Source organism: Eutrigla gurnardus (assembly GCF_963514095.1).
Source record: "Eutrigla gurnardus genome assembly, chromosome: 24".
Lineage (NCBI taxonomy): Eukaryota > Metazoa > Chordata > Actinopteri > Perciformes > Triglidae > Eutrigla > Eutrigla gurnardus.
This window is the reverse complement of record NC_139935.1, coordinates 11875656-11888080: the sequence shown is the minus strand read 5'-3', so window position 1 is coordinate 11888080 and position 12425 is coordinate 11875656. Positions and strand designations below refer to the sequence as shown.

The following is a 12425-nucleotide window of genomic DNA, read 5'->3' as shown; positions in this document are numbered from 1 at the left end:
TTGCCTTGCCTAATAAATTAGATATTTTTCAATAGGGTTGCAAAATTCCAGGAATTTTCAGAGTTGCAAAATGTCTATGGTAATTAACGGGAATTAATGGGAATAAACCTGGAATTTACAAAATTGAAGGTTGGCCCTTAACAGGTCAGGGATTTTAAAGGTCCCATATTATAATGTTTTTCATCAATTCCACACAGCCGTCGGAGGTCCAACAACACTGGAGCCCTGTTGTACCAGTGGGGGGGCTGCAGAGACCATGCAGGAGTCGCTTGTTCTCCTCATCCTGGGAGTTGACAGGCTCAGGGAAGACCAGTTTATAGGTGGAGAGACCAGAGAAAACCTGTTTTTCATAATATGGGACCTTTAACAAACGGATTTATATTTCATATCAAACATTTAGATTTAATATATTTTTACAAGAAAAGTAAATATGACAAAGTTCACAAATATTGCTGTAAATGTGGCAAAACGTGACTTTAAAATATTCACACCACTTTTTTAAACGTTAAGAGCTAAATGTGGCAAAATGTAGTCGTTTATTTGACATGTGAAAGTGTGTCATGTGAAAAAACAGAGCGATACATCAAATTATGTACTATATATGTATTTATTTTCTTTTGCACAAGGATTCCAGAGGAGCAGTCGTTGGATGTCAGGCTCCTCCAACAAAGCTCATTAAATGTGTCCAAAACAAAATCACAGCAGTTCAAAATGACAACGTACGACATGAAATAGTCTAGAAATCAAACATAGGCATAAAATGTAAGATAGAAACATGAACTGAGAGATTTGTGGTCGATTGTAATTCCAAAACAAATATACAAAGTCAAGATTTCAGTGTTCTACTTCAACTGCATCGACCTGCTGCATATGTTTCTTATGTTTATTCAGATTGTTTGCTTAGTTATGACCATATTTCTCATCAAAATCTGTTCAGTACAAAAATGAGCAAACTCCCTGAGACAGATGCTTCATCATTATTCTATATACAGACTTTTATTTTGAAATTTGCTTTGATTTACTGATCATCCCATGGCCTCATATTTGTTAGTTTTTGGTATTTTTGTTTCATTTTGCTTTTTGCTTTCTCTTCTCATCATATAAAACATTGTCATGAATAAAAAGTCACGATAAACAACAACATTCCTTAAACTAAGTCAAATGAGCTTAAAACTTATAAAAAATAGCAAAATCAAATACAACTGTTGATGATATGAGCAAAATGATTAATAAGAGTAAAATCCTGAAATACAAAATCATATACTTTTTTATAAAGAACAACATTAAGTCAACACTTATGTATAAAAAGAAGCAGAATTCTTATGAAATATAAACATTGGTTCATCACAAATTAAGCTGTTCATTGTGATTCTCTTCAGCTAAATGTGTCCTGCTGCCCAAATCAACATCAGAACAACAATGAGCCATGTGAACCACAAGGGGGCGCTGACGTGAAGTCATGACATATGTGACTAACAGATGATGTCGGTGTGAAAACGGTCTCTGAGACCTCCAACAGGACTCTGCAGTCCTGGTGCTGGGAGATTTCAACCACGTCTCCATGAAGAAAGCTCTTCCCAGATACAACTGATCAGTGAGTCTGATCACAACACTGTATTCCTCCTTCCTAATTACCTTCAGAGACTCCAAACATCTAAACCAAGGACAAAGATGGTGTTTATAAACCTGATCAACATGATGATATCCACATTTTCACTGACACTGCAATGTCCTCTATCAATGTGTGTGACTCTGTGTGTATCCCACCAAACCTGTTACCATAGCAACAACAAGCCTCGCTTCAACAAGGAAGTAAGGCGCCTATGCAGTGAGACAAATGCTGCATTTCAATGTGGCGACAAAGACCAATACAAACTCCTTAAATGGCAACTTCAAAAGGCAGCTCAAACAGCTGAAGCCACTTCTAGAGTCACACCTGAAAACAAGCTCCAAGTCCATGACTTTAAGGGGGTTTGGCAGGGCCGGCACACAATCACTGACTACAAGACCAAGCATCATGTGAGCCCCACTTCCTGAGAGGCTGAAGGATTTCTAATAATAATAATAACACATTCAATTTATATCACACTTTTCTGAACCCAAAGACGCTTTACAGACAAGAGATAAACAGACCATCAGACAAAACAATGAAAGAAAGAAGATGGGTTTGGAGGAGGGACTGGAATATGGTGAGGGACTCAGAATCACCGATGGTTTGGGGAAGGGACTCCCAGAGCCTGGGAGCTGCCCTGGAGAAGGCTCTGGCCCCTAAGCTGTGGAGGTTGGATTTGTGGATGGAGAGGAGCCTGGCTGATGTGGATCTGAGGGCCCGCGAGGGTTGGTAGGGGGGGATGAGGTCAGGGAGATGAGGGGGGGTCAGATGGTGGAGTGCCTTCTAGGTGAGGACCAGGATTTTAGAGGGGATGCGGTGGGAGATGGGAAGCCAGTGGAGGTTCTTTAGGACTGGGCTGATGAGACGGGCGGCTGCGTTCTGGACCAGTTGGAGTCGGTTTGTGGAGCTGGAGTTGATGCCGTGGAGGAATGAGTTACAGTCATCCAGACGGGAGGAAATGAAGGCATGAATGAGGATGGAGATGATGAAGAGGAGGGGGCCGAGTACAGATCCCTGGGGAACACCCTGTGTGACTGTGGCTGAGGAAGAGGTGTGGTTATGGAGGGAAATAAAGTGGGATCTGTTGGAGAGGTATGACTGGAGCCAGCTGAGTGCGGTACCTTCCATACCGAGGTCTTGGAGCCTAGAGAGCAGAATGTTAAGTCTCACGGTATCGACGGCTGCGCTCAGATCGAGGAGGGTGAGGATATTGAGGGAACCTGTGTCAGCAGAGGTGAGGAGGTCATTGAGTACTTTGACGAGGGCTGTTTCAGTGCTGTGGAGGGGGCGAACACCAGACTGGAGGGGCTCAAACAGGTTATTAATGTGGAGATGGGATTATAATTGTGTCATTTCTACTGTAGATTGGAGTCTAGTGAAGCTCAGACCAGCTCTCTCAGTCTCCCCACCCTAGGTTGGCTGGTCCCCCCCTTTTCAATCTCAGAGCATGATGTTAGAAGGCTGCTCCACCATCAAAACATCAGGAAAGCGGCAGGGTGCTTACCAGGGTGAAGTAGAACAGCTGGTGAGGTGGTGCCAAGACAACAACCTCATCCTCAATACATCTACAAGCAAAGAGCTGATGGTTGACCTCAGAAAGAAGGCAGCCCAACACCTCCCCCTCTCCATCTATGGCCATCTTGTTGAGAGGGTCTCCTCCTTCTGCTTCTTAGGTCCCACCATACACCAGTCCCTCTCATGGGACCTGAACATCAGTGTCATTGTCAGCAAAGTCCAGCAGAGACTCCACTTCCTCTGTCAGCTGAGGACATTTGGGTTAGCAACAGAGAGAAAGTAGTGCACAGAGCCTCCGAGGTCATTGGCTGCAGTCTGCCTACCATCGCCTCACACTATGACACCAGAATCATCAGGAAGGCTAGAAACATCCCCACTGACCCCTCCCACCCAGCACATCACCTGTTCACTCTTTTACCATCAGGGAAGAGGTACAGAAGCATCACCAGCAGATCCTCACGCTTCAGAGATAGCACCTAGCTCCAAACCCCCCACTTCAACATGGACATCTTTTCATGTCCAGAGTAATAACAATATGGTAGAAATGTGATGAGTCATATTTCCAGAGGAACATGCGTATGAACATGAGCTGGTGTCGGTGTGTTAGAAACCCATGTGGATGTGAGAGGAGCTCCTTGGAGGTGCTACTCTGCTCCCCGAGCTCCTTCCTGTTCAGTCGGCCCTCCTTCAGCTGCACCAACGCCCAGGTTGTAGTAATCCGGCTCCACGTCCTCCCGTCTGCCCGGCTTCTGCCCCCTGCCGGCCTGGAGAGACGTGACAGCACACAGACATGTGACTTCCTGCATGGCTCCTCTCTCCAGGTCAATGAACACAGACTGAGTCAGTGCTCTCAACAACAGACATGTGTCAGTACCTTACAGTAGAAGTAAAGGCCGACCTGCGCCGACAGCAGAATCAGCGGCACGGTGACCAATCTGATGATGACAGGTCTCAGATCTGATGATCAAACACATGGACAGTCATCACATGACTCATCATGACTCCAACAGCTGCCATTCAACACAAACTAGGGACCTGGCATTCTGTCCTCCAGTCCATTGTTTGCTGTCACCATTTACAGACCTGGTTTCACTTTGTTCACTAGATCAGGGCTGGATTCCAGAAAGCAGGTTTAGTTAAACTCTGAGTTTGTTAAGCCTGAGAAGAGGGACACTCTGGGTCCTCTGTTCAAAGACAGTGAACCTAAACTTCCACCTAATAGATATGGAAGCACATTGATTGGAGCAGCCTGACGTCGGGACACGATGTTCAGAATCAGAATCAGAAAGGAGTTTATTGCCGAGCATGGGCAGACTAGCAATCTGGCATCAGATTAAAACCATATGTCTTAGGCTGCCTGTTTGCACAATATTCTTCTGCTTCATTTTCAGCTGCAGCCACATTCTTTTTGTGTCTGTGGGATTAAACCTAAATCTAAAAGAATATTATTACATTTCACTTCTTTCAGTCATGCTAATCAGGAATTGAACAGTCAGCTTACCTACGACAGTGACAGAGAGCAGACGGCTCTCAGAGGAGAAGTTATGAGAAAGAACATGGACGTGATAAACACAGCTGTAGCGTCCCTGGTGGGCGGGCTCTGCAGCAGGAAACAGGAAGTGGGCAGTGTGATTGACAGCTGGCTGGGTGTAGTTGTGTGCTGAGTTGGAGGAGGTGAAGGTGAGCTGGAAGGAGCCTCCTGGGTACTGTGGCTGGACGGAGCAGAAGACGATGAAGGTGGAGCCCCTGAACGCCTGAAACCCCTGCTGCTGGGCCTCGGAGACCCCGTCCATGGAGGAGGACACGGAGATGTTTGGCTGCAGCAGCAGGTCTGTAAAGACAGAGAGATGATGAACGGTCACATGAGGCTCGTTGGAGATGAACTGCTCCTCGCCTGGAAAGTAGAGGAGATCAGGCGGCAGCAGCAGGAGGCGGAGCCTAAAAGCTGCCGTCCAGTCCAACACTTTCCAGCAGCCTTCATAGACGTCACAGGAAGTCATAGAAACAGTTACATCCTGTTAGATGCTACCTGTAGTTTGTGACCACGTTCAGATTGATATATTTTTTAAGAATTAATTTGGATTTATTCAGATTTGTTCATAAATATCTGGAAATGTGTGTATGTTGCATTTTATTTTCTCCTTTCCTCTCTTGATGTCTGCCTCATAAAGCATGATGTAACTACTTGTTTTGATAAGTGCTATAAATAACCTTTATTATTGTTGTTATAATTATGGTTATTATTATTATCAAACACAAAAGATATGTTTGAAAACTTTTATTGCACAACATGAGACTTAAAGCCCACAATCTAGCGTTAAATATTAGAATGATATCAAGATACGCTGTGGAAACAGGAAGTGATGTCACAGGTCTGACAGACAGACAGGTGTGTCCTGCCAGGTGAAGCTCAGCAGTCTATGGAGGGTCTGAAGCTTCCAGAAACCAGCCCACTTCTCTACATTCTAGGACGTCATTGTCCTGGAGAACTTTACAGTTCAGTCCAGTGGAAACCACTGACTGTCACTGGGACAGAGGAAGGAACATACTGGGAACACTGCTGTCATAGATGATGTCATAGATGATGTCACTGAGGGGCTTACCTGAGCAGGTGAGATTCAGGATGGAGGAAGAGAAGAAGAGAGAAGAGGAGACTGATGATGCACACTCCCTCAGAGTGGATCCAGAATGAACACAGTTAGACCTGATCATCCATACAAGTCTGTCTGAGGACTCCTCTCTCCGTCCTACAGAAACAGCAGAGCCACAGTCCAGCTTTCTACAGGCAACAGCTGCTTCCTTCAGGGTCCAAATATAGTCATACACTGGTCTCCAGTCTCCCTGCTGTCTCACCTCCAGTGTTCCAGCACAGCGACTGGCTCCTCCCACCAACCTGACATCATCAGGCTCTGAACAGAAAGAAGAGAGTCGTCAGTCAAAGAGCAAAGTGAGTTTGATGAGAACAGAAATGAACCAGATCAAAGCTGCAGCTCCTCTTCTACCTGAGCAGGTGAGTCCAACAGCTTTGCCAGGTGAGCAGGTGTTTCTATCTGAGCCTGAGCTTCTACAGTCCAGGAGAGCAGACTCATGGCCTCCACACTGGAACTCTTTGGTCCACGTTGGAGCCCCCACGTCTCCATAGAGCGCCCCCTGGAGGACTGAAGGAGCCCCACAGCCAAGCTCCCTACAGACCACCTCTGCATCCTGCTGGTCAAAGTCAGCTTCACACACTGAGGACCACCACTGGTTGGACTGGTTGGACTTCACCTCCAGTCTGCCTGAGCACAGACTAGTCCCATTCAGCAGCCTGACAGAGTCTGGAGAGATGATAGAAGATCAAATAGAGAGAGAGAAAAGACACCAGACACCAGAGAAAAAGATGTCATGAAACTATTCAGTGATTCAAACTGGACTCAAAACAATTCCACCATCAGTTCATCATGAACACCAGAACACATGGTTACAACACCACAGCCTGCAGCCATGTTCCATCACATTCCCGTGTACTCGTGGCTTAAGGGTGAAGCTGATGTGGTCTCTGTCCCACTGTGACACCGAGGTCCACAAGCAGACAACACAACACTTCACTAACTGTGGATGCTCCACGTAATAAGGCAGGGAGACACCAACTGTGCCACGTTAACACCATATCAGCCGTGTGACAAAGAAATGTGTTGCACTCTCTTCACACAGCACTGCTGTTGCAGAATAGTGGGGACGTCCATGTTCTCCCTCATGGTCCTCATGCAGCCGCTAACCTGTGATGATCACATTAGAGCTGCACAGTTTGATGTGTGCACGAGGGCGGAAGTTTGCATCGGGACGATAAGGACAAGTCACAACCAAAGTTTGGGAAAGACAGACTTGTTCCAACCAATATTTTGATGTTTTAATATAGCAGAATGTTATTTTACATAATGCATTGAATAGAGGGGGGGGGGGGGGGGGGGTCGTTGGCATAATTTCACATAGACTGGAGTGAGACTATTGGCGTTTCAGAGTGTGATCTCCTTCACAATAAAATATCTTTGGTGGAACGTAAAGATAACGACATCGTCGTCTTCTTCACTTTTCAATGATACTTGCTTTGAGGTAAGTCTCGTTATCTGCCAACGATATAATACACTGTTTAATGTTAATGAAGTTTAAGTGTGTCATGATTCCTTTTTCCTAACGTTACCTTTTCCACCAAGTTTATAATGGAAAGCTGGTCAGCTAGTTAGCACGTCAGCTAACGTGACTGAATTGTGTATTAACGTTAGCCTACGTTAGCCAGCGTTACCTTTGAGAGAATGTTTATATACTTTGTTGAATATGTATCCATGTTAACGTTGTGCAGTTTAGAACAGAAACAGTCTGTTGTTTAATGTGCATCTGACATCAAGTTACTTTCCTCTGCTACTTAATGTTCTGAGGTTGCTGGCAGCTTTTTTTTTTTTTTTTGCATTTTCGTTCAGACCTATTATTATTAGTGTGTTGTCTCTGCATACTAGGTGTTGCCTAGTAGCCTAAGACATGCTCATTTTATTTTGTGTAGAAAAAAAACATGGCAGTCTTAAATTACAAATAGAGCATTTTATTTTGATGGCTTTCAGGTTTATTGTTTTCGTAAATTATTAAAATGTGTTGACAAAAGTCATTTAGTGATCTGATTATATCTGTTTCATAATATGTCAGCAAGCAATGCATCAAGACTGTGTTGTAGATGTGGAAGCCTTTTCCCCTTGTAAAGTTAACCATATCCACCTTTCATATGATGCAAACATAATGTAGGTGATATTAATGTAAGATGATTGCACAAGAGATTGACACTGATATGTGCTTTTGTTGATTCTTTTTAAAGAAATGGCAGAGACTCAGAAAACCAATCCAGTGTGGCAGCATTTCAGCGAGACGACTCCTGCAGCACTGGCTGACACTTTTTCAGCACTTTACTTGTTCTACCTCACCTGCTGTTAATATTTGTTCAATATTGTTCTACTTGTTCTTGTTCTACCTCACCTTTTTTAAGTTCAATAAACATTCCATCTTAAATTGACACTTGTAATATTTGTAATCAGTGTCATTTTTAACATGTAAATTGAGAGAGCAAAAGTAATATTGGCTCCAAATATCGGCTCAAGAAAATTGGCAGGCCGTATCGGTCATCGGCCAAGACTGATGATCAGAAAATCGGTATCGGCATCGGCCCTAAAAAATCCATATCGGTCGATCCTTAATCTGGACAGTTCTTTTCCAGAAAGAGAGTGAACTCAACCTTTAGGTCAGTTACCATAGTAACCAACTCTGTGAACCTAACCTGCTCGCTGGCAGGTTTGCTTCAACAAACCCTGAGTTTCTCCTACATGTCTGCCTTTTTCCGAAATCTGAACCAACTGAAAACAATGTCCGTCCTTTCCTCGTCAACCATCGATATGGAAATAAAAGTGATTCTAGCAGCTTTACGTCGGGAGAGGATTTTGATTACTTAGAAGGAAATTACCGTTTCTCCTACCGATCACATATCTAAACAATATTCTCCGACATTTTCAACATTTCATATCACGGACATAATCCAGATTCTTTGCAGAGCTCTAGATTTTTTGCGAACGGGAGTTTTCTGAAAAAGGACATTTCTTTGTTGAAATAGCTGCTTATATTTACTGTTTAATATGTGAAATATGATTAAAATCATATGCCTTAGTCTACATATTTGTGCAATATTCTTATGCTTAATTTTCAGCTGCAGCCACTTTCTTTTTGTGCCTGGGGGGATTACACCGATATGAAAATGATTGTTTGCTCATTGCGCTACTTTGTGAACCACGGGAGTTGAACCTCTGTCGCCTGAACCGTAGGCTGCGTTGCTAACTGTTACACCAGTGTCACGCTGTGGGACTGTAAGTAAAGACTTATCACCTTTAGATCAATCGACTGTTTCATTCAGTTATACACATTAAGTCAGGCAGTGATTATCTGCCACGCCAACTGTCTCTACTTTGATGCAGTTACGTTGCTCCGCTTTCTAAGGATGACCTCGTTTTCTACATAAACACTCAGTAATATCTCTTACTCTCTCCCGGTTGCCATGGTGAATCGTAGTATCAGAGCTCCATTGATGATGGCTTTATAGAGTCGGCAGGCACGCGTGTAACTCAGACTTTACATCCTCAGAGTTGACTGAACTAATTCAGAACAGCTGTTCTGGAACAGAAAACTCAGAGTTGGTCGACTCAGAGTTCAGGGTTCAGTTCAGAGTTGGTTGAGCCTGCTTTCTGGAACGGGCCCCTGGACGGTGCCGCTAGAAAGGAATGTTTCCAGTTTAGTTTTAAAGGACAACAGCATCGGGGCTCACCCACCATGATGAAAAGCTAAAGGCACTTTCACCAGTTTTCCTGGAGAGCCTGGGAATAACCAGACGGCCTGTTCTAGACCACCTGAGAGGTCTGGCTGCTTGGTACCTCACAAGCCTGTCAGAGAGATATTGGGGTCCCAGACCATGTAGGGTCTTAAAAACACCATTAACATGAACAAATCAATTCTAAAATGGACTGGAAGCCAGTGAAATGACCTGAGCACAGCTGTTATATGGTCCTACTTCCTGTTTGTAGTTCTCTACTGAAAGGAGTTTGGTAAGACTTTAGATGGAAATGAGGGACGAGAGATGAAAGGTCACATTTACCCTCCGTTCAACAAGATGGACCCTCAAAACAGGAAGTGATGTCACAGGTCTGACAGACAGACAGACAGACAGACAGACAGACAGGTGTGTCCTGCCAGGTGAATCTCAGCAGTCTATGGAGGGTCTGAAGCTTCCAGAAACCAGCCCACTTCTCTACATTCTAGGACGTCATTGTCCTGGAGAACTTTACAGTTCAGTCCAGTGGAAACCACTGACTGTCACTGGGACAGAGGAAGGAACATACTGGGAACACTGCTGTCATAGATGATGTCATAGATGATGTCACTGAGGGGCTTACCTGAGCAGGTGAGATTCAGGATGGAGGAAGAGGAGAATGATGATGCACACTCCCTCAGAGTGGATCCAGAATGAACACAGTCAGACCTGATCCTCCACACAGGTCTTCTTGAGGACTCCTCTCTCTCTCCTACAGAAACAGCAGAGCCACAGTCCAGCTCTCTACAGGCAACAGCTGCTCCCTTCAGGGTCCAGCCACGGCCATCCACTGGTCTCCAGTCTCCCTGATGTCTCATCTCCAGTGTTCCAGCACAGCGACTGGCTCCTCCCACCAACCTGACATCATCAGGCTCTGAACAGAAAGAAGAGAGTCGTCAGTCAAAGAGCAAAGTGAGTTTGATGAGAACAGAAATGAACCAGATCAAAGCTGCAGCTCCTCTTCTACCTGAGCAGGTGAGTCCAACAGCTTTGCCAGGTGAGCAGGTGTTTCTATCTGAGCCTGAGCTTCTACAGTCCAGGAGAGCAGACTCATGGCCTCCACACTGGAACTCTTTGGTCCACGTTGGAGCCCCCACGTCTCCATAGAGCGCCCCCTGGAGGACTGAAGGAGCCCCACAGCCAAGCTCCCTACAGACCACCTCTGCATCCTGCTGGTCAAAGTCAGCTTCACACACTGAGGACCACCACTGGTTGGACTGGTTGGACTTCACCTCCAGTCTGCCTGAGCACAGACTAGTCCCATTCAGCAGCCTGACAGAGTCTGGAGAGATGATAGAAGATCAAATAGAGAGAGAGAAAAGACACCAGACACCAGAGAAAAAGATGTCATGAAACTATTCAGTGATTCAAACTGGACTCAAAACAATTCCACCATCAGTTCATCATTTACAGTTTTTCTCAATTGCTTTGCCACAATTCTCAAAAGATAATGAATATTTTCTAATGTTGGGGTAGTAGCAGGAGCAGATGTGGTTATCAACAGTTAATGTCAATATGACTATCGATATCAATAATTATATTTAATATATTATCATGATATAATCATGAATAAACGGGGCACCACCCTGGGATCAGGGAAAAGATAACCTAAAACTGTATTCAGTCTCAATATAAAGGTTTTATACTCACATGCCAATCATCGTGATCATTGGCATAGAAGTATAAAAACAGTTGAACAATTAAAAAGGCGTGAAATTCAAGCACTAGCCTTCACAACCTGCTGTTATCCAGTGACATATACACAACAAGCACAAGAGACCGCTAGTTATAATATAATAAGATTTATTAAAATCAGTAATAATGATCACAATCAATAACACTGCAATTAACAAAGCATTATCACCTAACTACCTAACACACAAAGCTAAGCTAAACAAAGGAAGAGACACACGTGGAGTGTGTGGTTGTGTGTGTGTGTGTGGAGAGAGAGAGAGAGAGAGAGAGAGATAGAGTTGCCTGGGCGCGACCACCAGGTGGAGCTATACCTCACAGCGTTCAGGGGCGGAGCCGCTGACGTCAGATAGAATAGCGAGAGAGGGAGAGAGAGAGAGAGAGAGAGATAGCCATGTACAGCCACCAGATGGAGCTATTTCCTTGGCGTCCGGAGACGGAAACAGCTGGCGGAGGATACGTGTGGGGGCGGTGTATGTGTGTGCACATGTGCGTTAGCCGGAACAAAGAGAGAGAATGCGCGCAATTCAATACAACAACACAGAAAGCAACGGGCTCGGCGGTCCGTGATCAAAACTTAAAACACGTTAACAAGAATTACAAGCACCTCCTACACTATCAAACTTATGTCTCTGCCCAGACTGATAGCCTCTTACTTTGTCGATGTGCGTAAGTCCGTCTTGTGCGGCGGCGGTGCTTCTTGACGCCCCGGCGGCTTGTGGTTTGCGAGTCCACGGCAGCAGCGGGGGACGCGACGAGTCGGCTGAGTCCAGACGAGAGCGGGGCGTAGCAGTAATGCTTCTCGATGATCGACTCGAATGAAGAAAACAGTTTGTGTTGCTTCCTTCCGCGGACAACAATAGAATTGCACGGCTTGGCGATTTAGTCAGCTGACTTCAGACAGGAGCGGGTCGTAGAAGTTATCCTTCCGGCTGGTCGCTGAAATAAAGTTACCGTTCGTGTTCCTCTTCTGCAGGCAAACAAAGAATCGCGCGGGTGCTGCGATCTCTCAGGATCCAAAAACGAGTAAAAGAAAAGGGGCGAGTCGCGGAAAATGGGGGGGAACAGTCTGTTGCTCGTCCAGCGAGTTTGGGAAAAGACTGTGGCCTAAGACAAAGGAAACGCTGCAGACGTTAAAAGTTGGTCTCCTGTTGCAGCGGTGTGCTGCGGTGGACGAGTCCACCTCCTGTTGCAACGTGGTGTTGCGATGGAAGAGAACGTTTTTAAGGC

General features: G+C 45.1%; 2 protein-coding genes across 2 annotated transcripts in view; one reads left to right on the top strand and one right to left on the bottom strand.

The window, feature by feature from the left end:
- The window catches only part of LOC311010064 (scavenger receptor cysteine-rich type 1 protein M130-like), a gene marked incomplete at its 5' end in the record, with an annotated part of 423347 nt that overhangs the window by 105189 nt on the left and 305733 nt on the right, over nucleotides 1-12425 (top strand). The window lies entirely within an intron of this gene.
- The window catches only part of LOC311010016 (uncharacterized protein), a gene marked incomplete at its 3' end in the record, with an annotated part of 54842 nt that overhangs the window by 6998 nt on the left and 35419 nt on the right, over nucleotides 1-12425 (bottom strand). The window contains exons 2-3 of the mRNA XM_084004499.1: nucleotides 10087-10377; nucleotides 4629-4958 (exon numbers count right to left, since the gene is read on the bottom strand). Of these exons, the coding sequence (XP_083860625.1) occupies nucleotides 4629-4958; nucleotides 10087-10321 (565 nt within the window). The 5' untranslated portion in view covers nucleotides 10322-10377. The remainder of the gene's footprint in view (nucleotides 1-4628; nucleotides 4959-10086; nucleotides 10378-12425) is intronic.